Source organism: Syngnathus typhle, linkage group LG12 (assembly GCF_033458585.1).
Source record: "Syngnathus typhle isolate RoL2023-S1 ecotype Sweden linkage group LG12, RoL_Styp_1.0, whole genome shotgun sequence".
NCBI classification, from domain to species: Eukaryota; Metazoa; Chordata; class Actinopteri; order Syngnathiformes; family Syngnathidae; genus Syngnathus; species Syngnathus typhle.
Window position 1 is genome coordinate 1,689,864 of NC_083749.1, and position 24,304 is coordinate 1,714,167.

General features: G+C 58.3%; 7 protein-coding genes and 3 non-coding genes across 14 annotated transcripts; 9 read left to right on the plus strand and 1 right to left on the minus strand.

Annotated features, from left to right (window-relative positions):
* Window positions 1-29: 29 nt before the first annotated feature.
* Window positions 30-1,417, plus strand: LOC133163640 (molybdopterin synthase catalytic subunit). The gene is made up of 6 exons (XM_061293723.1): window positions 30-151; window positions 209-358; window positions 642-774; window positions 839-995; window positions 1,093-1,216; window positions 1,299-1,417. The coding sequence occupies exons 2-6, from the start codon at window positions 335-337 to the stop codon at window positions 1,398-1,400; spliced, it is 540 nt and encodes a 179-aa protein (XP_061149707.1). The 5' UTR covers window positions 30-151; window positions 209-334; the 3' UTR covers window positions 1,401-1,417.
* Window positions 1,418-1,428: 11 nt separating this feature from the next.
* Window positions 1,429-5,681, plus strand: ugcg (UDP-glucose ceramide glucosyltransferase). 2 transcript variants are annotated; one of them, XM_061293717.1, is made up of 11 exons: window positions 1,429-1,643; window positions 1,776-2,211; window positions 2,921-3,053; window positions 3,141-3,243; window positions 3,436-3,537; window positions 3,619-3,731; window positions 3,855-4,033; window positions 4,306-4,392; window positions 4,457-4,564; window positions 4,654-4,732; window positions 4,800-5,681. In XM_061293717.1, the coding sequence occupies exons 2-11, from the start codon at window positions 2,114-2,116 to the stop codon at window positions 4,968-4,970; spliced, it is 1,173 nt and encodes a 390-aa protein (XP_061149701.1). In that variant the 5' UTR covers window positions 1,429-1,643; window positions 1,776-2,113; the 3' UTR covers window positions 4,971-5,681. The 2 variants fall into 2 exon arrangements, with proteins under 2 accessions (XP_061149701.1, XP_061149700.1); XM_061293716.1 differs by having other exon boundaries at window positions 1,569-2,211.
* A 416-nt stretch (window positions 5,682-6,097) lies between these two features.
* hsdl2 (hydroxysteroid dehydrogenase like 2) lies at window positions 6,098-10,104 on the plus strand. Of its 2 annotated transcripts, XM_061293715.1 has the most exons (11): window positions 6,098-6,254; window positions 7,113-7,276; window positions 7,349-7,447; window positions 7,819-7,933; window positions 8,094-8,197; window positions 8,401-8,499; window positions 8,577-8,771; window positions 8,856-8,927; window positions 9,001-9,147; window positions 9,219-9,347; window positions 9,944-10,104. In XM_061293715.1, the coding sequence occupies exons 1-11, from the start codon at window positions 6,238-6,240 to the stop codon at window positions 10,051-10,053; spliced, it is 1,251 nt and encodes a 416-aa protein (XP_061149699.1). In that variant the 5' UTR covers window positions 6,098-6,237; the 3' UTR covers window positions 10,054-10,104. The 2 variants fall into 2 exon arrangements, with proteins under 2 accessions (XP_061149699.1, XP_061149698.1); XM_061293714.1 differs by having other exon boundaries at window positions 8,577-8,927.
* LOC133163635 (serine/threonine-protein phosphatase 2B catalytic subunit gamma isoform-like) lies at window positions 10,104-13,793 on the minus strand. Its single transcript, XM_061293713.1, has 14 exons — window positions 13,657-13,793; window positions 12,750-12,947; window positions 12,560-12,684; window positions 12,371-12,482; window positions 11,893-12,038; window positions 11,674-11,813; window positions 11,495-11,572; window positions 11,316-11,410; window positions 11,098-11,223; window positions 10,939-11,016; window positions 10,789-10,873; window positions 10,624-10,721; window positions 10,511-10,537; window positions 10,104-10,439 (listed from the first exon to the last, which is right to left on the minus strand). The coding sequence occupies exons 1-14, from the start codon at window positions 13,703-13,705 to the stop codon at window positions 10,291-10,293; spliced, it is 1,506 nt and encodes a 501-aa protein (XP_061149697.1). The 5' UTR covers window positions 13,706-13,793; the 3' UTR covers window positions 10,104-10,290.
* On the plus strand, window positions 13,676-16,350 carry ppp1r3b (protein phosphatase 1, regulatory subunit 3B). Of its 2 annotated transcripts, none has more exons than XM_061293719.1 (3): window positions 13,676-13,822; window positions 14,849-14,975; window positions 15,404-16,350. In XM_061293719.1, the coding sequence occupies exon 3, from the start codon at window positions 15,438-15,440 to the stop codon at window positions 16,173-16,175; it is 738 nt and encodes a 245-aa protein (XP_061149703.1). In that variant the 5' UTR covers window positions 13,676-13,822; window positions 14,849-14,975; window positions 15,404-15,437; the 3' UTR covers window positions 16,176-16,350. The 2 variants fall into 2 exon arrangements, with proteins under 2 accessions (XP_061149703.1, XP_061149704.1); XM_061293720.1 differs by lacking the exon at window positions 13,676-13,822 and adding an exon at window positions 14,078-14,696.
* Window positions 16,351-16,801: 451 nt separating this feature from the next.
* Window positions 16,802-21,853, plus strand: mfhas1 (multifunctional ROCO family signaling regulator 1). The gene is made up of 3 exons (XM_061293708.1): window positions 16,802-20,537; window positions 21,185-21,352; window positions 21,425-21,853. Exons 1-2 carry the CDS (start codon window positions 17,123-17,125, stop codon window positions 21,307-21,309), a joined length of 3,540 nt encoding a protein of 1,179 aa, XP_061149692.1. The 5' UTR covers window positions 16,802-17,122; the 3' UTR covers window positions 21,310-21,352; window positions 21,425-21,853.
* A 258-nt stretch (window positions 21,854-22,111) lies between these two features.
* On the plus strand, window positions 22,112-24,110 carry rpl17 (ribosomal protein L17). 2 transcript variants are annotated; one of them, XM_061293721.1, is made up of 7 exons: window positions 22,112-22,179; window positions 22,467-22,518; window positions 22,701-22,741; window positions 23,129-23,263; window positions 23,474-23,572; window positions 23,667-23,858; window positions 24,035-24,110. In XM_061293721.1, the coding sequence occupies exons 2-7, from the start codon at window positions 22,479-22,481 to the stop codon at window positions 24,080-24,082; spliced, it is 555 nt and encodes a 184-aa protein (XP_061149705.1). In that variant the 5' UTR covers window positions 22,112-22,179; window positions 22,467-22,478; the 3' UTR covers window positions 24,083-24,110. The 2 variants fall into 2 exon arrangements, with proteins under 2 accessions (XP_061149705.1, XP_061149706.1); XM_061293722.1 differs by having other exon boundaries at window positions 22,176-22,318.
* On the plus strand, window positions 22,564-22,627 carry LOC133164557 (small nucleolar RNA SNORD58). Its single transcript, XR_009717051.1, has one exon. It is a non-coding gene; the product is annotated as a small nucleolar RNA SNORD58 (small nucleolar RNA).
* LOC133164555 (small nucleolar RNA SNORD58) lies at window positions 23,291-23,356 on the plus strand. The gene has a single exon (XR_009717049.1). It is a non-coding gene; the product is annotated as a small nucleolar RNA SNORD58 (small nucleolar RNA).
* On the plus strand, window positions 23,901-23,965 carry LOC133164556 (small nucleolar RNA SNORD58). The gene has a single exon (XR_009717050.1). It is a non-coding gene; the product is annotated as a small nucleolar RNA SNORD58 (small nucleolar RNA).
* Window positions 24,111-24,304: the final 194 nt, after the last annotated feature.

The following is a 24,304-nucleotide window of genomic DNA, read 5'->3' on the forward strand; positions in this document are numbered from 1 at the left end:
CTCCGCGTGACCAAGTGCGCGTGCTCTAGGTGTGCGTCTTGTACTTTGCTGAGAGCGCCGAGCTCAGCGGCCTGCGTGAGGAGCCCTTACAAGTGGACACGCCAATCAGCAGTCGGGACCTTTGGACTCGCTTGCTAGGACAACACCCCAGGTTGGAGCCGAGCGCAGCGGAATGGGGGCCTCGTGCGTCTGATGTGCGTGCGCGCAGGTTGCGGGCCTTGCAGGGGCACGTTGTGTTGGCCGTGCGCCATCAGTACGTCGCCGTCGACGACCGGGAGCCGCTGACGCTGCGAGACGGAGACGAGATCGCCGTGGTGCCGCCGCTGAGCGGAGGATGAGCAGCCCATCGCCGCCCATCGTGAGTTTCTTCCCTTCATTGCGCAATAAGAATCGCAACATGCTAACACGGCGTAAGGACACTCATTGTCTTTGCGTCGCAACGTTGCTGACAATGAACACGGACACCGTCGTAAGAGCCTCTGAGCGCCGCCTCCCTTCCCCTCCTCACAGAGGGCACGGCACGTCCGCAACAATGCTATCTGACAAACGTTTGCTGCCACAATCATCGTCCATCAGCTAACCGTGGTAACAATGGCGCCCTAATTGTCTCCCTCCTCTCATCCGCCATCTTCCCTGGCAAGGCGGCGGCGGCGGAGGCGGCAGCAGCAGAGGAGGCGCGGAACATCTTCCAGCTGAGCCGCCATCGGCTGTCCGTCGACAATGTAGTGGCAGCAGTCGCCAGCGCCTCCTGCGGCGCCATTTCTCTCTTCATAGGTACTGGTGCCATCGCTTGCTCTCTGCCGAGGCCCGGGATAAGATGCGGCGTCCCTCGTCGCAGGTACCACGCGCCAGGACCGCTCGGACGGCGGGAAGGTGATCGGTCTGGAGTACGAGGCGTACGAGGCCATGGTCCGGTCGGAGCTGGCCGAGCTGTGCCGGCGCCTGCGGGCGCGTTGGCCCGACCTCGTGCACATCTGCGTGCACCATCGCCTCGGGTCGCACCAACGCCGCAACCCCGGGCCGCCGTGAACGCTCCGCTCTTAACCCGGCGCTCTGCTCTGCTCTGCTCTGCTCCGCTCCTTCCTCCCTCAGGTGGGTGGCTGTGGGAGAGGCCAGCGTGGTGGCGGCCGTCTCGTCTCCGCACCGCCGCCAAGGCCAGCAGGCCCTCGCTAACCTGCTGGACGGCCTGAAGGCCAACGTGCCCGTGTGGAAGAAGGTCAGGATGGCCCTGCCTGCTGGGCCGGCCGGCCGACTCGACCCGTCTGGTCACCCGAGCTCACCTCTCGCCCGCTCCGCAGGAAGTGTACGAGGATCGCGGGAGCAGCTGGAAGGAAAACGCTGAGTGTGCCTGGGCCAGTTGCCACGGCAGCCACACCGCTTCCACACCCATGGATCAATAAAGGCGGCAAACTTGTCATTCTGGCGGCCAATCACTTGTTTGTCCACACAAGTCCGTTGTCATGCAGATTGGGACATTGCCCTGGGACCAGTGGCCGCCCCCTGTGTCCATGTGCAGCTGTTTGTCACATCACATTGAGTCGCAAACGACAGCCAGCGTGTCATCATGAGAGAAAAGTAAAATCACGCGTCGGAGGAGTGAAAGGCGAGAGAGAGCTCTTCTTCGTCCTCCCCGCCAAGCCTCCGTTGAGTTTTTTGTCTTTCTTTTTAGTTTTAGGTTTTCGTTTGTTTGTTTCCGGCGGGGGGCGTGGACGAAGGTGGCAGCGTGACGTCACGAGACGTGACGCTCGCTCATCGCCACCGCCCCGCCCACGCAGGTCAGCTGATCAACTGCGGGTCTGCTGACTGTCAAGCGGCTTCGGCTCGGCCGCGCGCGGTGGGACTGAGAGCGGTCCACGGCGGACGGAGTCGGCGTCTCGTCTGTCTTCCTTCTCGGATCTCCGGACTGGCCGCTTGGTGTCGAGTGGATTTCAAGACTGGATCTGTCGGCCGAATCTTTGACCTCAGTCTCCAGCTGCGCTCGCTCGGCGCACCTTTGCCCGGGGCGGGACCCCACTCCTCGTTTCCCTCCTCCTGCTCCCGGCGGCCGGCTGGCCCGGCCGTCCATCCACACGCCCGTCCGGCGTGCCTCCCTCCCCGCCTTCTGCGTATCACCATGGGTCTGGCGGAGGTCGCCATGCAGGGCCTTGCCGTGTTCGGTTTGCTGCTGTTCGTCGTGCTGTGGCTCATGCACTTCATGTCCATCATTTACGTGTGAGTTCGCCACGCTCTGCCTTCGCCTACCTTAGCCTAGCCTAGCCTAGGCTGGCTTACGTTAGCCTACTCTATCTATGTTAGCTTAGCCGAGCCCAGCCCACCGCGGGCTGGCCGCCCGGCACCGCTAGCTAACTTAAATCCCGCTGGTCTGGCTGGAAGTGCTCCGACCTTGTGTTTTCACATTGGATAAAACGGACATTTAAAAAAAAAAAGTGTCATTATGTTTGGGGCTGGGCGTAGGGTAGCTAGCCGGTCGGTCAGCGCCGGCCGACGGAGATTTTTTTTTCATCCTCTGTCGAGTGAATACCGAGTGAATGTTTTGGACATCGGCGTTGCTGAAGCCGACCTAAATGCTTTGCTGACTTTCTATAAAGCGTTAAGTACTACTCTAAGGTAGGGTAGCCCGACCGAACCGCGTTAAGACGTGAAGCTACGTTGAATAGCCAAACGGCAGGCAGGTACATTTATTAGTAAACATCTTGTACCCATTTTGTATGGTGCGAGGGGGACAAATGACTTTTGGCTTTGTCAGCCATGCATCGCTCGCTCGCTGGCTCACTCTCAAAACAACGGAACTGTGGTTTTTTCACCTGATCTTTTTACAAATTCTTTGAGTCGTGGCGAAAACAATCGGCAGACCAATGGATAAGTAGACAGGCCTTTGCCGTCCTCCAAACGACCTCTGACCCCGTCCGTCTGTTGTCAGGCGCCTGCGTCTGCACAAGACGAGGCCGGAGGTTCAGCCGCCGGCAGGCGTGTCCCTGCTCAAGCCGCTCAAGGGCGTGGACGCTAACCTCATCTCCAACCTGGAGACCTTCTTCACCATGGACTACCCCAAGGTAACTGAACCCCTCCCCCCCCCCCCCCCCCAACCGCTGGAACCGTGTGCGTACGCGCATGTTGTAATCTCGTGTGTGTGCGTGCAGTACGAGGTGCTGATGTGCGTTCAGGACCAGGACGACCCCGCCGTGGACGTATGCAAGAAGCTGCTGGGCAAATATCCCAACGTGGACGCTCGCCTTTTCATCGGTAACCGCTTACGACGCCCTCACATTGAAACGCTCTCTTGCCTGTGTACGGCCCGCTCTGTCTGCGGTCTGCGTCTTAATGGGCGGCCCTTCCAGGCCCTCGGTACTGAGCAATTTGAGGCCATCTAACTGGGCCAACTAAGTTTCCATTTTGGCCCAAATGTGGACCTGACCCAGCGCCTGTCTCTGGCAGGGGGCAAGAAAGTGGGCATCAACCCCAAGATCAACAACCTGATGCCAGGCTACGAGAGCGCCAAATACGGCCTGGTTTGGATCTGCGACAGCGGCATCCGAGGTCGTCCGGCGCCACCTTGACCCTGCGCCGTCTGAGCGGCGGCCCCGTGCTAACGCCAATGCTAACTGTGTGTGACTGCAGTGAAAGCCGACACCCTGACCGATCTGAGCAATCAGATGACCGAGAAGGTGGGCCTTGTGCACGGCCTGCCGTATGTCGCCGACCGCCAGGGCTTCGCCGCCACGCTGGAGCAGGTGAGGCTCGTCAGCGGGACGCCCAGTTAGCTTGAGAAGGCGCATCAGCACCGCGCTAACTCCCGTGAGGGTGACTAGCGGAGCGGCCCGAGATCGCCTAACGAGAGGCAAACTGGTCGGCAGGTCTACTTCGGGACGTCGCACCCTCGCTCGTACATTTCGGCCAACGTGATGGGCATCAAGTGCGTGACGGGCATGTCGTGTCTGATGCGCAAGGACGTCCTGGACCAGGCCGGCGGACTGGTGGCTTTTGCGCAGTACATCGCTGAAGATTACTTCATGGCCAAGGCCATCGCCGACAGGTACGCGCGCACACGCTCGGGCTCTTTCTTTTCATGCACTGACTGGCTTTCTGTCACACACACACACACACAAACGCCCCCGCTCACGCACACTCTTCTATACACACACACACACACACACACACACACACACTCCAAACGAGAATGTACGCAGGCCGGCATCTCCAGCAGCAACGCTGTTAAGCGTTTTGCATTGGAATCGGGTGCGTGTCCGCTACACAAGTTAACGCGGCGCTTGCGGGCGGGGCCCCGGCCCGATTGGTCTTGCGCAGAGGCTGGAAGTTCTCCATGGCGACGCAGGTGGCCTTGCAGAATTCGGGCTCCTACTCCATCGGCCAGTTCCAGTCACGCTTGATCAGGTGAACGCCGTGAGCATCATGACCATGCGGAGGCCCTCTAACTTCCTCCCTTGGTCCACGGCAGGTGGACCAAGCTGCGCATCAACATGCTTCCGGGCACCGTGCTGGAACCCGTCTCCGAGTGCTTCCTGGCCAGCCTCATTATTGGCTGGGCCGCGCATCACCTTTTCAGGTTTTGTCTGCCGGCCGGCCGCCAGACCGAGCCAGCGCTCTGTCGCACTCCGCTGGTCATTCAAATGTTGTTTGTGTCCGCTTGTGTAGATGGGACATGATGGTGTTCTTCATGTGTCATTGTTTGGCGTGGTTCATCGCCGACTACGTCCAACTGACCGGAGTTCAGGTGCGTACCCGATGAGTCCGCCTCGCCGAAGCTATTTGTCATTCATCGTGTTTTGACGGGCGGGCAGGGCGGGCCGCCGAGCTTCTCCAAGTTGGACTTTGCCGTGGCGTGGTTCATCCGCGAGTCCATGGCGGTGCAGATCTTCCTGTCAGCACTTTGGGATCCCACCATCAGCTGGCGGACCGGCCGGTACCGGCTCCGATGCGGCGGCACGGCCGAGGAGATCCTGGACGTGTAGCTGCTGTCGCGGAGACCCCTGCGTGTTTCTTTCTTTTTGTTTTTTTTGGAGACTATTTATGTTCCTTTTGGTGCTAATGTTAGCAAAGAAGCAGTGGCACAAGAGTGTGGGCCCTGCCCTGACCGCCCGCCCACGGTACTCCCCGCTTTGCGTGGAAACGCCGAACAACGTGAAGGGACAAGACGCCACCCGAGCAGTCAGATCAGGAGGCGGCGCTGTCAGCCGTCTTTTTGTATTTGTCTTTTCTTTGTAACTAAACTATTCCGACGGCGTTACGCTCGTGTGAGGAGCGCCGCGCGCAGTGTTATGTGTCGTATCATTTCATGGCGACTAACTCGCGTGTACGCGGGTCAGTGTAGAGCAGAGTGGGGCGGCCTCCCCGGAGCGCTGCCGAGGGGCCGCCGCCGCCGCCGCCGCTTGACTGCGAACTCTCACGGGGGTTCGAATGCGCTGGCCGCTGCGGCTGGAGAGCGATGCGTCGCCAACCCAGCCAGCGCAGAGGCGGCAAAACAATTGGAGCACAAGATGACGGGCAATTGGTTTAGAATAGGGATGTCCAAACGACTGCTCCGGGACCATTGACAACGCGCCTGCCATCCATTGTGCAGTGTCAACTGAAAGCGCTTATCCAGCAGTTTCTCCAATTAATTCGAGAAGCGTCATTACTTGCTTGATTGAGTTTAGCCTTTGGAATAAACTATTGCCCATGAATTTTGAAGTGGCACTTGCATCCTTCCATTTTGACATATGTGGAACAGGTCGAGGGGAGTGCTGGTCGAGTGTCACAGGGAGTTAGCCTTATCAAATAGCAGAGCTACCAGGTCTGATGACATCACTCTTGAACGTGCCAGGCTGTCTGTCGTCCAATGAGACGTTTCACATCTCAGCTTATCGACCAATCACACTGCACAATTGAATTGTCACGCCAGCAATAAAGTTTTTTCTTTAAAAAGGACCCTCACTGCGTGTGCACGTGACATTTGCCAACATGATTGTGCGACCCACCACACAGAATGGCCGCAGCCCAGCTCAAAGTGCGTCTTTTCCCTTTGTTTGATTCCCTTTTGGATGCGCGTTCGTGAACGTGTGCCACGTCTCAACGAATCGTGGGGATCTTTGGCAGGAGACCGGAAATGGAGCCCGCTGGCCGGGAGGGACGGACTTCCGGTTGCCTTCACTGGGTGAAAGGTGGACGAAAAGTCGTTTGTCCTCTTCCCTCCCGTGTATTTTGTTCACCGTCGCCCCGCGGTTGTTTTTCGGAGTAGCCATGCTTCCAAACGGCGGGTAAGTTCGCAGCCGCCCTCTTTGACAACTTCACGTGCGATTACAACAGACAAATCACCCTCATGAGTGTCAAGCAAGGCTGCCACTGATGATTGTTGTGCTTTTACTAAACGTTAGCACCGAGTGTCCGAGTCGTTCAGGCTTAGCTTAGGCTAGCACAGTACTTTTCAATTGCTGCCCCCCGCAGGAAGAAGACCCCCCCCCCCTTTTGTCTCAACGACTATAAATTGAATCTCATTAACATGGTAAATGAGGTGACGCGCCCCGCCGCCACCTTTTGAGAAGCACGTGCTCGCTCGCATGACTTTAGCAATAGCTTTGTCCTCATGGGCACAGGTGCGCTTTGTCACCGGTGATTGACGTCCGTCCAAGCCTGTATTGATCGCCAAGGCACATCAAGTAGGGACGGGGCAAAATAAAACCCCAGATATCGTCTCCACACTGAAGGCTTCCATGAGCCAAGCAGATCAGGAGAACTTTTCCCCTTTTTTCTTAAAATAGTTCCAAATGTACGTTCTCGTAGCAATTTTGCTCTGCAGCGGTTATTTGCTCGGCATTGCTTCTGACTGTGGCTCGTTTTCTGAGAGCCCTCAAGCGGATGCACCAAAGGCCTGTGGCTTGCTTTATATGGCCAAAGAAGAATTTGGTGTGGCCCTTCCTTCCTTCCTTCCTTCCTTCCTTCCTTCCTTCCTTCCTTCCTTCCTTCCTTCCTTCCTTCCTTCCTTCCTTCCTTCCTTCCTTCCTTCCTTCCTTCCTTCCTTCCTTCCTTCCTTCCTTCCTTCCTTCCTTCCTTCCTTCCTTCCTTCCTTCCTTCCTCCCTCGCGAGTGATAGCCCTCCCGCGTCTCGTTTCTGCGCAGGAAGTTGGCAGGCCGCACGCTGTTCATCACGGGCGCCAGCCGTGGCATCGGCAAGGCCATCGCCCTGAAGGCCGCCAAAGACGGCGCCAACGTGGTCATCGCCGCCAAGACGGCGCAGGCTCACCCCAAGCTGCCCGGCACCATCTATAGCGCCGCGCAGGAGGGTGCGTTGGACCGTGAGCGAGCGTGTGCGTGGCTAGGCCCCAACCTGACCTTTTGGCCCTTTTCCTCTGCAGTGGAGAACTTGGGCGGGAAAGCGCTGCCGTGCGTGGTGGACATCCGAGACGAGCGACAAGTTGAAGACGCCGTTCGGAAAGCCGTTGACAAGTTTGGAGGTCGGGAAGGCTTTGAACTCCAAAACGGGCCGCGAATCCCCAACGGGGAACCAGGCTGATATTGCAAATGACCGCAGAGGCGACGGGCCCGCGGCTGTCCGTCCGTCCGCTCCATGGTTCCGATATGTTGACCGAAGCGATGAATCGAGTAGAGACAAAACATCCATTTGAAGCCGTCCGCTCTTGAGATGATTTGCCCACAAAAATGAGAGCCATTTCAAATTACCCACTCATACGCTAACGTGCGCTTGCCACTCGCTTCGGCGACTCACTGCGCAGTCGACGGTGATTTTTATTTTGTACAAAAGTGCCACGATATGGAGGGATCGCTAACGCGGTGTGCCTGCCGGCTTTGTCATCTCGGTCGCCAGGCATCGACATCTTGGTGAACAACGCCAGCGCCATCAGCCTGACGGGAACCTTGTCAACGCCCATGAAGAAGGTGGACCTCATGCTAGGAATCAACTTGAGAGGAACATACATGACGTACGTACCAAGCCGCACGCACCGCACGCACGCACGCACGTGAGCGAGCCAGCCTCTTTTCCTGACGTCACTTTCAGTCCATTAGGAGTCTGCTACTTTCACCCCGCTGTCCTGTTCTGATTTTCTTGCCCTCCGTAACTGACCAATTTTGGGGTACCAGGTCCAAGATGGTCATTCCGCACCTGCTCAAGAGTTCGTCTGCACACATCCTCAACTTGTCGCCGCCTCTCAACCTCAACCCCGTCTGGTTCAAGAACCACACAGGTGAGCAAGGCCACCCACTTTTTGTTGGATCCCGAGCGACTGATGCACCGGTGACCGCGGACGCACTGGAAGTTGCGCGGCTGCGCTAATGACCGGCGGTACGGCTGGCACGCATAACCATAGCAACAGACCCGACGAGCGGCCAGGGTCGTGGCGGCGATGATGATGATGATGAGTTGACATTGCCCCCGTGTCGCACTCAGCCTACACCATGGCCAAGTACGGCATGTCCATGTGCGTCCTGGGGATGGCGGAAGAGTTCAGAGGTCAAATCGCCGTGAACGCCCTTTGGCCGAGAACCGGTGAGCGAGGCGCGCTAACCTCGGCTAACGCGCCGGGCGCTCGAGCGCTAACGGCAGCCGTGGCTTTGTGGCCGCAGCTATCCAGACGGCGGCCATGGACATGTTGGGCGGCGAAGGCGTGGCCAAGCAGTGTCGTACTGCGGACATCATGGCTGACGCCGCCTACGCTGTCCTGACGCGGCCCAAAACCTTTACCGGTCACTTCCTGGTGGATGAGGACGTTCTGCGGGAGGAGGGGGTGCGAGACATGGATCAGTACGCCGTCCAGCCAGGTCGCTTGCACGCAGACTGCCCTGCCCTGCCCTGCCTTGCCCTGTCCGCCGTAGTCTCACGCTGCCCTACTGATTGGTCCGCAGGTCACCCGCTCCTGCCCGACTTCTTTCTGGACGAGACCCCCGAGGCGCTGGCCCAGCAAATGGAGCAACACGGTAATGGTGGTCGCGCTTGCCTGCTTGCTGAATTTGGATGATTGGCAGCTGATAGTGTTTGCTTCGTTGCTAGGGGCGACACCCGCCTTCAAGCCGCCATCCGCGTCGGCCACGTCTTCTCCCGGCGGCCCCATAGAAAGCACGTTTGAGGTGATCCGAGGCGTACTCAACGAGGATCTGGTTAAGTCCACCAAGGCGCTTTACCGGTTTGACCTTTCAGGTGATTTCACTGTTGGACGCCCACATGAAAATGGGACATCTCTCTCACCTGTTCCCCCCCCTCTCTGGCAGGAGAACACGCAGGGGTTTGGTTCCTGGACTTGAAGAGCGGAGCGGGCAGCGCGGGGCCGGGCCAGCCGCATGCCGAGCCCGACGTGGTCATGACCATGGACTCGGCCGACTTTAGCAAAATGTTTGCGGGTGAGCGTTTCCACGGCAACCTTTCTGCACGCAAACGTGTCCTGGGCGTCCGGCTGGCACTTTCCTCCGTAATTTGAATCGATGTCAGTGCAGGGGGAGCGCTGCCGTTTATTTCTTTGAAATCAATGACCGTTGTTCCCACTCGAGCACGGAGAATCTCCAAGTTGAAGTTATGTTTCCACGTTTGCTTATGGCCACCCAAGTTTGCTGTGTGCGCCGTGACTGGCAACGTTTGGTCAAGTGACACGTCTTGCGTGGCAACGGCAGCCCCGGTGCTTTGCCCGCCCGTGTCTCGGCGCTCGTCACGCACGGTTCGTCCGCAGCGGCAGCTGGGGACAGAGTGGAAACAGCTTAAGCTATTCTCACGAATTTGGCAGCGAAACCTGTTTGCGTGCTAGCAGTGTTGAGGAGCTAAAGGGCCTAACTGGTGTCCATGGTAGGTAACCATGGTGTCTCGCCGCATGACCACCTTTCTGTTGTGTTTTTGTGGACACGTGGTAACCATTTTGTACTGCATTCTTTGCCATGAGCCGGCCGGTGTGGTCGATTGATGCGTTCCCTTCCACGCTGACGTATTCCCTCCCACCTACGCGCAGGCAAGCTGAAGCCGACGATGGCGTTCATGTCGGGGAAGCTTCGCATCGCCGGCGACATGACGCTCGCCATCAAGCTGGAGAAGATGATGGGCCGCATGGCCAAGCTGTGATGTCATCAGGTAACGATGATATCCTCACGTCAATAAAAGTCAAAACGAGAAGCGCTTTAGCCTTGTTTATTGAGGATGTAAACCGCATATGCCGGTGCAAACCAAAAAGTCCACCGCCGGCGTCCGAGCGTGGATGAGGAAGTGTGTGACTCTGTGTATGTGTGTGTGTGTGTGTGTGTGTGTGTGTGTGAGACTGTGTGTGGTGGGGTGGGGCGGGGCGGGGCAAGATTCCAGGGGCTAAACCTCGTCCGTTCCGCTGTCACCGAGCGGCGCGGCCCGGGGGCCATCTCGTCTCGGCGGCATCCTCTCGTTGATGCGGTCCAGGCCTCGCGCCTCCTCAAAACTTTGGATCCTACGCGGCGGCGGCTTGAAGTCGTTGTCGCCGCCTGCCGGGCGACGACCTGTGTCAGTCGAGTAATCGTAACGTGGCGACGGGCCAAAGCGGCGACGCGCTTACCTCCGGCTTCCTCCGCCTCCTCCGTGGCTGCGGCCAGAAAGACGAGTCAGACGCGCTCGGCAAAGAAAGAGAGGGCGAGTGTTAGCGCGTTAGCGTGTCGGGTCAAGTCTCACCGCTCTGCAGGGTGCGCCGGCCTCCCGACAACACGCCGAGCGGCAACGTTCCGGACGGCGTTAAGCCTTTGAGCTGCAGCACGCTCTCGTTCTCCTCTCTGCGCACACGCACGTCAAGGAGGCCAGCCCATCGGGCCGGAGTGAGCCTTCACACTTAAGACTGACCTGAGCACAGAGAAGACTCGGGCCATCTTCCCGATGGCACGGATCTTGTTCCGGATGACTTCCTTCCGGACAGCGGGGGCGCCGCCTGCAAGGGGAAATGCTTTGAGTCTTTTACCATTGTAAAAGACCATTGTGAGTCGCGAGCGGCACCTTCTCCTGCGTCGTCGGCGTCTGTCATGAGCTCGTCGTCGGAGCAAATGTTCAACACGTTGACCAGCATCTCCGTCACTGGGGGCGCGGCACGGATGTAAGGGGGTGCTGGGGTGGGGCGGGCCGCTGCAGGGCGGGTGGCGCGCCTTTCCCACTGACCTTTCTCTCCGACAAAAGGCAGCGACCACGTAAAGACGTCCATGAAGTTGGGCAGCCAGTAAGGATGTGGCGAGCAGTTGAACTGACGGATGTTCATCACGTTGTTCTCGTACTTCAACACGGCAGCTGACGCAGGGCAAAAGGACAACTTTGCCAGCAGCGGCAGCATCGGCAGTTCCCGGACAAAGTAGAAATGCAGGAGGCTCGCTTGGGCTCACCTTTGTTGTTGTACACGTCCAAGTAGTTTGGAGCGGAGAAGATGGTGATGAGGGACGGGAAGCCCGTCGTCTGGCTCTTCCTGTACATGCGGTAACTGACCCGACCAGCCGTACGAGCGCACGTTAACGTGCGCTCGTACGGACAACACGCGCGCGTGTCGGCCACGTGGGCTCCTTACCCGGCGTCCTGCGCCTCGTGCGCCCGGATGACAGACAGCAGGTTGTTGTTTATCAGGAAGTCGCAGACGGCGGCGTAGCTGCGCGCGCAGACAGGTAAGGTGGGTGCCGTGTGGCAAGGTAAGGCTCTGGCCGCTCACGGCGCGCCGTCCGCCTGTCCGTCCCGCCACCTGTACCTTACCTGTAGAAGTATGAGCAGCCCCTCACGCTGTTGTGGCTAAAGTGGTCCCGGTTCTTCTCTGTGCCGTAGTCCTCGCCGGGGTCGGCCCACAACAGGTCGCACATGGGCCCGAAGGCCGGCGGCTCTTTGAAGCGCTCCAGCTGCACACAGAGAGGACGCACACGCGCGTTACGTGGCCGGGCCCAGGGCAGGGCAGGGCCGGCCGGCCGGCGCGCTGACCTTGCGAATGTCGTCCAGACTGCCGATCTCAGGACTCAGACCCCCGTGGACGCACAAAAACTGCTGGTTGAGCAAGGCCGCCAGAGGGAGGCAGTCGAAAGACTCCATGCACGCCTCGTACACACAATCCGAGTACTTCATCTTGCCTGCGCGTGCGGGGTGGCGGACACGGCCCAGGTTAAGTTGACCCCCCAAAAAATGAAGATCTTTTTGTAAATCACAACCAAGGAAAATGTATTTGTGTGTATGGGTAGGTTCATGACTCCACCGTCTTGTGGCGAGCAATTCCATTGGTCAAACGTGAGCACGCTTGAGCAGCATGAAGCAAATACGGACCGCAGCGCGTTTATAAAGATTCCCGAGCTGGCGTCAAGTAGCCCGGGACGGGTCTTTGCCCAAGTCCCGCGCTCCGAGCTGCTCTTCAAACCCACTCAAAGTCCAAACACATTGCCAAGTTGCCGTCATGAGAAACACTCACACTCGTGTTTAAAGGTGAAGTACTCTGTGAGATGTCGACACTCGTGGTTTCCCCTGAGCAGGAACACCGTGTCCGGGTGGTTGATCTTCAGAGCCCACAGGAACAAGACGCACTGGGGAGAGGGACGGGGCCCGCCGTCACCCGGGGAGACGGCCGGCCGGCCAGCGCTGCAGCTCGGCCAGCGCTTACCTCCATGCTGAAGTAGCCCCTGTCCACGTAGTCGCCCAGGAACAGGTAGCGGGTGCTGCCGGGGGAGCCGCCCACCTCGAAAAGCTTCATCAGGTCGAAGAACTGCCCGTGCACGTCGCCGCATACTAAACACACACACGCGTTACAACTTGTGACGGGCGTGTGTACCAGTGGTGTACCAGTGATGTACCTGTGACGGGTGCGTCCACATCCAGCATGCAGCTTTCCTGACGCAGGATGGCGGTGGCCTCATTGATGACGCGCAGGGCCGCCTCCTCCTCCAGCCGTCCCTCCTTCAGCAGATGCGCCTTCAGCACCTCCACGTTAGGCTTCCCGTCCGTGTACAACTCCGTCACCGACAGACGCGTCCCCGGTGGGTACGGCACCGCTGCGCACGCACACACACACACACACACATAGGTGCAAGCGCCAAAGAACACCACAATTGGGACGTTGGTACCGTGGCTGAATGACTAAAATGCCAGGAAAGGTCATGCGAAGATAAAACCCTCAACTTGACATGCTTGGAATTTACATTGGTTCAAATATTATGGATACGAAAACAATGATGCAGTACAGGCCCAATAATTTAGCCAGTTCTCTGCCAAACACGCAGGAGTAGTGTTGCTAAAAATTCCTTTTGAAACTTTCAGTAGTGCATTCATTTCCGTGTCTGATGGCATGGCAGTCATGGTCATTGTTTTTAGGCTCCCATAAAACGAAGTCCTAGGAATGAACCCCGCGTGAAGTACCCTCCATTTTCACCCTCATTTTTGAATCCAGTGGCTGGCGTCCACCTATTTTTACGTAGCGCTCCTCTAAAGAATATACAGTTTTGAAAAAGATTTTCAAGGTGGTGACCTGAACCAGAGGAAAGTGTCCTTTGACAAATGCAGATGAACTTTATGCCATTAGAACATAAAACTGGAATCTTTTTAAAGCGACTGTTTCGATTCAAGCGTGTTCTGGGGCGTGTCGGTCAGTCGACGCCACTGACGTCATAATCGTGCGCGTAACACGGCCGACGAGGCCAGCTCGCAGCTAGGCCACACGAATAAAGCCGTCGAAGAAGGAGACGAGGAAAATGCGGCGGTCACCTTTAATGGGCCGTTCCGTGGTGGATACTTTGTACTCTCTGGTGGACATTTTGCGCCCAAACGAATCAAGACAACTCGGGGAACTGACGCCCTGACTAGCCGAGGAGCTAGCCGTGGCTCCGCGCGTCTCGCCGCCGCCGCCGCCGCACTTGGAGGCCGCCGAGGGGTGAGCCGAGCCGTGCTGAGCCGAGCTGAGACGGAGTTCGACTTGAGTCCAGGGGCGGGGAGGAGTGTGGGGGCCAGGAGGGTCCGGTACCCGATGGATTCGACGACTTCCTGATTTTGCGCCGGGTTGGGGAGGGAGCGCGTACGGCAAGCAAAAGAAAAGGGGAGGGGCTTGGCCGGCCGCCGCCCCCCCACCCCCGGCCGCTCCGCGCTCCGCGCTCCGCGCTTGATTGTTCTGGCCTGAACGCCCCCCCCCCCCCCACCCCCTCCCCCAACTTTTCCAAACGGCATTGCCCGAGGGCAGCCATGTTATGTTTTCCCCCTCCGCCATGAAAGCACATTGCCAGTGCGTGTTTAACCCCTTGGATGTAGCTTCCCGTTCAGTACACCATCGTGTTTATCGCTTAGATGTATCTTTCGTTGTGATTGTTTTTTTCCCTCCCTTTTTCTTTATTTTTCCTTCCTTCAGCCATCCGCTTAGCCTATCAATCTCGAAATGCGTAAAGTCAATCCAAGTGACACGTACTGCGCCACTCATTCGTGGTCTTCCCGCTAGAGGGAGCCAGCGTGCAACCTTTTTGGAGCGTCACGTTGGCTTTCTGCGCATGCGTGTTTTTGCAGCGCTAACAAATAAGCTTTGTGAAAGTTGAAGGTGGAGTCCGTCGTTTTGCGAGCCATCCTCCCATGCAGTGCGCATCACACAAGCGCTCTCTCTCATTGGTTTGCTTCATTGCGTTGTTCAAATTGTCATCTTGTTTCTCCACCAAGCCGTTGCCAACTTTGAGCTTGTTGAGCGTGCAAATTCGGGTTAGGCATATAGACTTGATCAGCTTTGATTCACCATTGACACCTGCGGCGGCTGTTTTGAGCAGCTGGTGAGCGCCGCATTCAAGGACGGCGCCGTGCGGACGTGTGGCTTTTGTTCTGTTGAACTTCAGCCTGCACACAAATATTGACACTTTCTGCACTTTCGCCTTTTTTTCTGGCCCATCCGACTCTTTGCTTTCTGCTCTTGGCTATTCCGCAGAAGGCCGCTGAATTGAAGCTGCATGTGCGTCTCCGCGGGCGGGCGGGCTGGCTGGCTGGAGAGGACTTTTGGCGAAAAATGGACGTACACTTCGTCGAGGCCACGCGTGGACGTCGGGTTACTCGAGGTCAGGTGACTTGTTTTTAATGCTGTGCGGTTGGTTTTTGGGTCCAATTCCAAAGTTGACTTGATTGGCACCATGAGTGATTGAGGGGGAGGAGAGGGGGGGGGGGGGCGCAGGTTGTCATCGAGGTTAGAGGGCTGAGTGCAACTTTCAAACTTATGCAGGGACGCGTCAAGGTAAATATACTGCCAACCCGTATATGGACATCTGCTCTTTGTTGTTTTCTTTTTCTATGTGCGTGATATTGAAGCTGCTGCTTTGGCTGGGAAGGAAATCAATGTCCATCACATTCAAACGCTCGGTCCAAGTCTTTTCTGACGTGGAGTGACGCCAACCTTGTTTTTGCCATCAAATGGACGGCTTCTTCAAAGACGTCATTGGGTTTGCGTCCAAAAGGTCAAGCTAATGTTTTTGCCCCGTTTGTTCCTTAGGGTGATGCTAAGCTGAGGCGCACACGCTGCCAACATGCCGACGGACATGGCGCTGCCCCTCATCCTGTCCCAGGAGGACCGGAGCAGTCCCCGAGACCAGAGCCCCGCCTCCAGAAAGAAGCGGGTGACCTTTGCGGACCACCAAGGCCTGCCCCTCACCAGCGTCAAGGTCTTCTCCCAGTTCAAGGACGCCATCTATATTCCCGCCAGCGTCTTCGTTGCGCCGCCGGCCGACCGGCATGACGACGACGACGACGAGCTGGTCCTGGACTTCGCCCAGCCGGCGTCCGACTACGTGCTGTTCCGCCAGAGTGTGGACAGGAAGTGTGTGTGCCTGGAGAGGTGCGTGCTGAGGGAGCGGACCCTGGCGGGCACGGTCAAGGTCAAGAACTTGTCCTTTGAGAAACGCGTGCGGCTGCGCGTCACTTTTGACTCGTGGGCGAGCCACTCGGACGTGGAGTGCGCCTACGTCCGGGATTCGTACCAAAGCGCCTCCGCTGACACCTTCTCCTTCAGCTTGAGCCTGCAGCTGCTGGCGCCCCGGCGCCACGTGGAGTTCGCCATCTGCTACCGGGTGGCTGGCGCAGAGTACTGGGACAGCAACCACGGGCGCAACTACCGCATCCTCTGGGCCAAGGATAAGCAGCGGCGGGACGGCGGGCGCCGCTTTGGCACGGGCTTGGACGCCTTCGGCAGCCTCACCTGTGGACGGGGGATCCTTCCCGAGTGGCCCAGCTACGCCAGCTACGAGAACGTGGCCCCCTACTACTGAAGCCCGAGTGAGCGAGCGAGCGAGCGAGCGAGCGAGCGGAGGGGCTGAGCCAAGGAACGAACACAGATGAAGTGCTCAAACGCTGCTTGCACGCGTGTGCTCATTGAAACGAAACAAGGTCGCAATGAATTTCAGAAAGGATCCTTGATAATAAAGGCGAGCTCATTGAAATGTGTCAAGGAGCCGGTCACGTGACCGGCTCAAGATTTTGCTTCCAAATGCAAGGCGATGGCGTGACGTCACTTTCTGTACTTTTGAATTTGCAGTGACACGCGAAGGCCACTAGAGGTCGTGCAGAAATGCGTCCCCAAACCAAAAATCGCAAGTGTCGGCTTCCCCACTTGACTCAAGCGGTCCAATTCCGTTCAACAAATGCCTTGTGCTTTATTGAGAGCGTAAAAAGACATACGCGAGGAAGCCGACGGCGTCACGTTCTCAAAAATAACAGTCGTTAAAATAGGCGAACATGACTGTTAGAAATGGGCAAAGTTTAGGAAGACATCGTTGACACACACATTGTAGAGGACGACGCCACGCACCCAAACAAACCGGACTCCAGGAAACAGATAATGAATCAAAATACGTAGGTGTCTGGGAATAGGAAGCTGACGGACGGGGGGCGGGACGGGGGCGGGAGATGATGACGTCGACTTTCTCCGCAGCAGCAGCAGGAAAAGACGGGGGAGGAGAAGAGGAAGAGTATCAGAGTAGGAGCGCAGGAGCGCGTCTCGTCAACCTGCCTGCCTGCCTGCCTGCCGCCATGTCGACGCCGCGGCCCCTCACTTTCGTCTTTGTAAATGTTCACTTTCTCCTTCCGTGACCAAACGTCAGCAGCATCCGCCTCGGCGGCCATGAAGCCCCGCCTCCTTCTCAGTCAAGGCCTCCCCGCCGGCCGGTCGCCGCCCGCCAGCAGGTCGCTCGCTCGCTCGCTCGCTGAGGGGTGACCCATGAAGACTCCGAATGAAACAAACAAGCAGCGGGGGGAGGAGGCGGAGCAGACGCCGAGCCCTCTGGAGAGCAATGTGAAGGCAGCCCAGCTGTGGCGGGACGCCGCCCTCCGCTCCAGGAAGCTGCGCAACGATCTGCGCCAGCTGCCCCCCGAGCCCAAAGACGCGGCGGCGGCCACCGCCGACTTGGCCGCCGACTTGGCCCACGTGGAGGCCCTGAACCTGGGAAACAGCCTCCTGCAGGAGCTGCCCGAAGGCCTGGCGTCCAGTCTCGGCAACCTGCGCGTGCTGGTGCTGCGCAGGAACCGCTTCTCCAGCGTGCCGTGCGCCGTCTTCGAGCTGAGGCAGCTGGTGGAGTTGGACCTGAGCCACAACCGGCTCCAGGCCGTGGCCGAGGGCCTGTGCCGGCTGAGCCGGCTGAAGAAACTGAGCGTAAGTCACAATAGCATTCAGCGGCTCCCTGAGCGCATGGCCGCCTTGGAGCGTCTGGAGGAACTGGACGTCAGCTTCAACCAGCTCTGCGACATGCCGGCGTCCTTGCGCGGCCTGGCCCGGCTGCGCACGCTGGACGTAGACCACAACAAACTCAGCAGGTTCCCTCCCGAGATCCTGACGCTGGGCGACTTGGAGGAACTGGACTGCTCGGGGAACCAGTTTGAAGCTTTGCCAGAGGACGTGGTGAAGCTGAAGAGCATCAAGATCTTGTGGCTGAGCAGCCTCCGCTTGAAGTCCTTGCCCCACACGCTCTGCCATCTGCAGAACCTGGAGAGCCTGATGTTGGACGGGAACCGCCTGACCACGCTCCCGCACGCCTTTGGCGGCCTGCGAACGCTCCGAATGGTCAACTTGTCCTCCAACCAGCTCACTGACTTCCCTGGGGCTCTTCTGGACATTCTGGGGCTGGAAGAACTCTACCTGAGCAGGAACAAACTGACTCGGGTGCCCGAGGAAATCGGGCGCTTGCAGAACCTGGTCAACCTTTGGCTGGACAACAACGACATCGCCTACCTGCCGGCCTCATTGGTGGACTTGGTGGACCTGGAGGAGCTGGTTCTCCAGGGCAACCAAATTGCCGTCCTTCCTGACCACTTTGGCAGGCTGTCCAAGGTGAACATCTGGAAGGTGAAGGACAACCCGCTGGTGCGGCCTCCGTACGAGGTGTGCATGAAGGGGATCCCGCACATCGCCGCGTACCAGCGGGACGCGGCGCGCTCACAGGTGCAAGCCAGGCCCAGACTCAAAGTGGTCCTGGTGGGACGGAAGGATGCCGGGAAGACGCGACTGCGCCGGTGCCTGCTCAACGAGAGCCAACGCGAGAGCCGGCTGCTCGGCGAGACCCAACGCGAGACCCGACGCGGGACCCAACGCGAGAGCCAACGCGATAGCCAACACGAGAGCCAACGCGAGAGCCAGCTCAGCCAGAGCCAACGCGAGTGCCAGCTCAGCCAGAGCCAACGCGAGTGCCAGCTCAGCCAGAGCCAACGCGAGTGCCAGCTCAGCCGGAGCCAACGCGAGAGCCAGCTCAGCCAGAGCCAACGCGAGAGCCAGCTCAGCCAGAGCCAACGCGAGAGCCAGCTCAGCCAGAGCCTGCTCCTCAGCGACAGTGAGAGCCAGCTCAGCGACAGCGAAGGCGTCCACGCCAGCCAGGGGATCCAAGTCAGCACCTGGGCGGCCGAGGGCGGCCCGGCCTTCCTTGTCTACGACTTGTCGGGAAAGCCCGAGCTGGACCCGCTCAAGGCCTTCTTCTTGTCCCCCTCTGCGCTCTACATCCTGGTGGTCAACCTGCAGGCTTACTCTCCGTGCAGCTTCTACAGCCACGTGGGCTACTTCCTGCACCTGCTGGGCGCCAAGGTGCCCCAAGCCGTGGTGCTGCTGGTGGGCACGCACGCCGACCTGTGCGGGGAGGCCGAGCTGGAGGAAAAGAAGCTGGACGTCCATCGGCAGGTGGGCCTGCAGCAGAGGAGGGACATCCAGGTCCTGGCCGGCTCAGCACTCAAGGTGGAGCAGGCCTTGCAGCAAGGCTACGCCGCGCGCGCCTCCTGTCCGCACAGCCCCTTCTACGCCGTCTCCGACAGCAACCTGCGGCGGAAGAAGGCTGGCCTGCGCGCGCTTCTGGACCGGCGCCTGCAGATTCTCTCCCCCTTGCTGAGCGTCAGCTGCGGCGCGCCTGGCGGCGAGCAGACTGACATCTGGCGCCTCTGCCGCAAACTGACCTCCGTGGCCCGCCACCCCGACATCTTCCCCGAGCTCTACCGGCCGCCGCCCGGGTCCTGGCGGACACTGGAGGAGCTGCTCCGCCGGTCCCCCCAGTTTTGGCTGACCCGCCGCGACTCGGCGCGTCTGGGCCAGCAGGCCGGGCTGACGGGGGAGGAGCGCCTGCAAAGCGCCTTGTCCTACCTGCACCGCAGCGGGGCGCTGCTGCACTTGGAGGACAGCCCCGCCCTGAAGGACTACGTTTTTCACAAGCCACCGCGCCTCCTCGCCATCCTCAACGTCTTCTTCCAGAGAGACGGGACGGGCACTGCTGCCGCCGCCGGAACCCGGCCGCCCGATGAGGACGGTGAGAAGCTACAGCGCCACCTGGACGCTTTCCGTAGCCACGGCCTCCTGCCGTCCTCCGCCATTCCCTGGCTGCTGCGCCCTCTCGTCCAGACCCAGCGGGACGTGGACGCGGTCCTGGAGCTCCTGGACAAGATGGGCGTCTGCTATTGCGTCAACAAAGCCCGCGGCGGCAAGCCCCCCAAAGGCACCACCGAGCTGTGGTACAAATTCCCCGGGTACGTCCACCGAGGCGACGGGAGCCCCGAGAGCCCACCCCGAGGCGCCTTTGGGACGGAACCCGGCGGCGGGAGCCCCGAGAGCCCAACCCGAGGCGCCTTTGAGACGGAAGCCGGCGGCGGGAGCCCCGAGAGCCCCCCCCCAGGCGCCTTTGAGACGGAAGCCGGCGGCGGGAGCACCGAGAGCCCACCCCGAGGCGCCTTTGAGACAAAACTCGGCGGCGGGAGCTCGGAACCCGACGGGGGCCAGGCGCCGCCCGGCCCCCCTTTCGCCGCTGAGCGGCTGCAGATCCGCTACAGCTTCCCCTTCCTGCTCCCGCCCGGGATCTTCGCCCGCTTGGCCGCACGCATCGACCGACACGTGGTCCGCAGGTGGGACGGCCGGCGCTGCGTCCTGGCGTACCGCGGAAAAGTCCCGGTGGTCATCAGCCACCGGCCGGCGCCACCGCAGGCCCACACCCTGTCCATCAGCAGCCGCGCTGCGCTGCCCAACATGTGGACTGCGTGGCAGGCTGTCACGCCGCTGCTGCGCGAGCTGGATGCCCTGCTGGAGGACTGGCCCGGTCTGCACTACCACAAGCACATCCTGTGCGCCAAGTGCCTGCGAAGAGGCTCGGCCAGCCCGCACGCCTTCCCCGGTAAGAACGCCGCAAACGTTGCAGAGGATGACGGGCAACTTTCCCCGGCCGCCCGACCGCTCGCTCGCTCAAACCTGAAAAGATCTGGCCACAAAACCAACTCGGGACATCATCCACCGCGTGCCAAAAGCTGAGACCCGGAGAAATCATTTCAAGATACTCCGTCAAAAGCAGGCAGCCTGCATTCAAACTAACGGAAGTACAAAAAAAAAAAAAAAAAGCCCTAACCATAAATCGAAAGCCACTGTCATGCAGAAGCTCTTTTGAAGGTCACAAATGATTTATCTGGGTCTCCTTGTTTTAGTTCACAGAAAGAAATTCAACAAGGGTGCGTGTGGACTTTTCAGGACCGCACGGCTAAGGCATCAATCGGAGCCACGTGTCAGTGATGGCAACTTAAGTCCATCCTGTTACAGCCACATGCCTTGATCTAGCGCACGCACGCACGCTGGATTTACGTGGCACACGTGAACAGACGCCAGAGATTTAACGTCTCGTGTGAGCTCCCTGACCACGGCCACTCTAAGTGCCTTGGCGTTGTCAATCATTTGAATTGGGACAGTTTGGTCCAGCGTGTCAAACATGTTCACACACAAACTCGCTCGCGCGCACACACTTTATTATGACGGCGTGTGTCCACATTTCAGGAGAGCTTCTGTCCCAGCGGCGTCCCGAAGGCGTTAGCGAGCTGACGTGTCCCAAGAATTCTTCTGAGCGAGTTAACGTGGCTTTGGTCTACCCGCCCGCACCCACAGACATTGGGCCCGAGTGACCCCGCCACACCCAACAGAGACTCCGACCGACCTCACACGCCGGTACGATTGGCACGTTACTTAACGACCCTCTCTTTGAGCTAGCACGTACGTTGCGACGTGTGTGGCTTTCAGGTTGTCGGTCTGCTGCGAAGGGCTCGGGGATGCTTTCTCAGGAACCTGACGCCAGAGCGTCGCACTGCTGTAAACACGGCGAGGAACGGATCGATGCGTCCCGGACACGCTCCATCAGGCGACGCGACTATTTACTCCTCAGTTGGTGTCCAAAGATGAGCAAAATGTCTTTTTGTGCGTCATTGTGACGGAACCTCGTTGTTACCGTGGCGACACGTGACAGAGTGCCTGGTGGATGACTGGCCTTTTTCATGGAAATAAAGCCTTTATTTTGCTACACAATCAGAAGAGAGGCGTGTGAATAAAAGAAAGAATTATTTATCCTTTTTGATATTTTGGCACTTGTTTTCTTGCACTCGTATGCGCTGCTGTGACAAGTACATTTCCCCACTGTGGGATGAATAAAGTTCTATCATATCATCAAATCAATCGCCACTAAGTGAGTTCAGTTTTCATGTATGTTCAAAGTCAAAGTCTGCTTTATTGTCAACGTCTTCACATGCCGAGACACACAAAGAGATCGAAATGACGTTTTCTCTCTCCCGCGGTGACAAGACATATTACGCGATAGACATACAAGTTAAGTTGTTGGGAGATACAGGGAGCAAGCTCGCCTTCGTTGCATGCCTATCTGGGTGGAACACGCTTAAAGCCGATGTTTCGTCCTCCATCCACCAGGGCGCGCTGCCAATCAAGCGGCGCACAAGCGCTTGGCTGCGGCTCCGCCTTTTCCTTTTCCCGTCGCGGACTATTCGGTAAGGACGATAAGCCGACGCGCCGGCACGCAATCCTTTGGAAATCTTGTGCAAATTGTCTCCATCCTTCCTTGTAAACGCTCTCGAAGTGTTTGAGACACGCGACTGCGCCAGTCGGCTTCGCCCGTTTGCGTGAAAGGTCGGAATTTGGCATGAATTTTGTCGTCAACGTTTGCTGAAGGTCCGCCATGTTGGCCGGGCCCGCACTCGGGTGCTTCCGCGCTCCAAGTCGTTTCATTGAAGAGCGCTTTTCTGTGTTTGACCGCTTTTCCTTTGTTTTGTCTTAGAGAAGAGTGAAAATGGTCCGCTACTCCTTGGACCCCGAGAACCCCACAAAGTGTGAGTACCCCCAAAAAGCCGTGTTATTATCCGAGTCGGGAGGTGGCGCGCTGATGACCACTTAGGACACCTTTGGATTCCCATGAAAACAACCTTGCGACTGAGCGCCATTGACCCGACCGCACGTACACTTTGCCTATACAGCAAAGCACACTTTGCTTACGGCAACTTTTGTCTCCTAGCATGCAAGTCGAGAGGCTCCAACCTGCGGGTCCACTTCAAGGTGAGCCGGCCGCAACACCCTGGAGCACACCTTGCCTTGACGAACCTTCATAGAAATGACCGCATCTTGTCAAGCTCACAGTATTTATCACGTTCTATCAGAAAGTGAATCGACGGAGGACCTTCAGCACAAACCTTAATGCTTCTCGCGGGCGCGGTTGGAGAACATTTGGTTCAACGAGCATGGTCTTGATTATCTGACTTGTTGTGGGTGGCTGGATTTTAATGGTGGCGGCCCATAACAGCTGGGTCGCTTTGGCTGGACTTTGCGTTTGTGGCGAGAAAGCTGCCTGAGCTCGTGGCGCCTGTTCCATTCCAATGGATGTCCATCTTGTTTGGCCATATTTCATCAGGTTTGTGGCTACAGACTCGTGCTAATGTGTTGCAGAACACGCGTGAGACCGCCCAGGCCATCAAAGGCATGCACATCCGCAAGGCCAACAAGTACCTGCGGGACGTGGTGGTCAAGCATCAGTGCGTCCCCTTCCGACGCTATAACGGCGGCGTGGGCCGCTGCGCTCAGGTGAGTGGAGGGTGACCACGGCGCAGGCCGCTGTGATGACAGTCTTAGGACACCTTTGGATTGACCATGAGACAAAACTCTGTTCTGAGCGGCTGTAATGGGGGGGGGGGGGTTATGTATGCCTGTATTATGTATGCCTTTATGTATCTGTCAGTATGCCTGCCGGTCTGTCTGTCTGTCGCTCTGTCTCAAGACTTGCATCTCCTTCAGGCCAAGCAATTCGGCTGGACGCAAGGCCGATGGCCCAAGAAGAGCGCCGAGTTCCTGCTGCACATGCTGAAGAACGCAGAGAGCAACGCTGAGCTCAAGGTCGGTGGACGCGGCGTGTTTTCCGTGAACGGAAGCGAGTTGCCCGACGTTCCCCTCGTAATACTTGTTGGACAATGTGGCGGGGCGTTCGCAGGGTCTGGACGTGGACTCGCTGGTGATCGAGCACATCCAGGTGAACAAAGCGCCCAAGATGCGGCGGCGCACGTACCGCGCCCACGGCCGCATCAACCCCTACATGAGCTCGCCGTGCCACATCGAGATGATCCTCACCGAGAAGGAACAGATCGTCCCCAAGCCCGAGGAGGAGGTGGCGCAAAAGAAGAAGGTCGGTCTGCGTCTATTTCGGGGGTGCTGGGGCAAAGTTGTGTTGCCGTGATGACTACTTAGGACACCTTTGGATTAAGCAATGAAAAAACTCTTAAGCTGAGCGACGCTGCTGAGCGCCGCCGTGTGATGTCATAGCGGCTGCCGTGTTAATTCTTGTCTTGTGTGCGCATGCAGGTGTCCCAGAAGAAGCTGAAGAAGCAGAAGTTGATGTCACGCGAGTAGCTTGCAATAAAAAGCAAAAACCTTCTTGCCACCGACTTCACGTGTCCATTCTATCCAGTCGCGTTGGCGCCGGCAACCAAACGGTCGCGTGATGACGCCTTTCCCAAAAGGACGAAGTCGCTCGAGTCTGCTTTCAAAAGGTCGCCGGATCCCAAAATGAAATGATGAGCTTGATCTGGACCCAGGTGTGCCTCAAAGGTGGAACGTGCCATGTGTCACCGA

Excerpts from the sequence above, each read along its gene's own strand:
- LOC133163640 (XM_061293723.1), top strand. The coding sequence starts at position 335 with ATGAGCAGCCCATCGCCGCCCATC. Across the intron at positions 359-641 it reads GCAGCCCATCGCCGCCCATC|GCGGCGGCGGCGGAGGCGGC; the intron begins GTGAGTTTCTTC and ends TTCCCTGGCAAG. Across the intron at positions 1,217-1,298 it reads ACGTGCCCGTGTGGAAGAAG|GAAGTGTACGAGGATCGCGG; the intron begins GTCAGGATGGCC and ends CCCGCTCCGCAG.
- ugcg (XM_061293717.1), top strand. The coding sequence starts at position 2,114 with ATGGGTCTGGCGGAGGTCGCCATGCAGGGCCTTGCCGTGTTCGGTTTG. Across the intron at positions 2,212-2,920 it reads TTCATGTCCATCATTTACGT|GCGCCTGCGTCTGCACAAGA; the intron begins GTGAGTTCGCCA and ends GTCTGTTGTCAG. Across the intron at positions 3,244-3,435 it reads GGACGCTCGCCTTTTCATCG|GGGGCAAGAAAGTGGGCATC; the intron begins GTAACCGCTTAC and ends TGTCTCTGGCAG.
- hsdl2 (XM_061293714.1), top strand. Across the intron at positions 8,500-8,576 it reads CGCCCTTTGGCCGAGAACCG|CTATCCAGACGGCGGCCATG; the intron begins GTGAGCGAGGCG and ends TTGTGGCCGCAG. Across the intron at positions 9,348-9,943 it reads CTTTAGCAAAATGTTTGCGG|GCAAGCTGAAGCCGACGATG; the intron begins GTGAGCGTTTCC and ends ACCTACGCGCAG.
- LOC133163635 (XM_061293713.1), bottom strand. The coding sequence starts at position 13,705 with ATGTCCACCAGAGAGTACAAAGTATCCACCACGGAACGGCCCATTAAA. Across the intron at positions 12,685-12,749 it reads TGTGGACGCACCCGTCACAG|TATGCGGCGACGTGCACGGG; the intron begins GTACATCACTGG and ends GTGTGTGTTTAG. Across the intron at positions 12,483-12,559 it reads GGGGCTACTTCAGCATGGAG|TGCGTCTTGTTCCTGTGGGC; the intron begins GTAAGCGCTGGC and ends CCCTCTCCCCAG.
- ppp1r3b (XM_061293719.1), top strand. The coding sequence starts at position 15,438 with ATGCCGACGGACATGGCGCTGCCCCTCATCCTGTCCCAGGAGGACCGG.
- mfhas1 (XM_061293708.1), top strand. The coding sequence starts at position 17,123 with ATGAAGACTCCGAATGAAACAAACAAGCAGCGGGGGGAGGAGGCGGAG. Across the intron at positions 20,538-21,184 it reads CAGCCCGCACGCCTTCCCCG|GAGAGCTTCTGTCCCAGCGG; the intron begins GTAAGAACGCCG and ends TCCACATTTCAG.
- rpl17 (XM_061293721.1), top strand. The coding sequence starts at position 22,479 with ATGGTCCGCTACTCCTTGGACCCCGAGAACCCCACAAAGT. Across the intron at positions 22,519-22,700 it reads CCCCGAGAACCCCACAAAGT|CATGCAAGTCGAGAGGCTCC; the intron begins GTGAGTACCCCC and ends TTTGTCTCCTAG. Across the intron at positions 23,859-24,034 it reads AGGTGGCGCAAAAGAAGAAG|GTGTCCCAGAAGAAGCTGAA; the intron begins GTCGGTCTGCGT and ends GTGCGCATGCAG.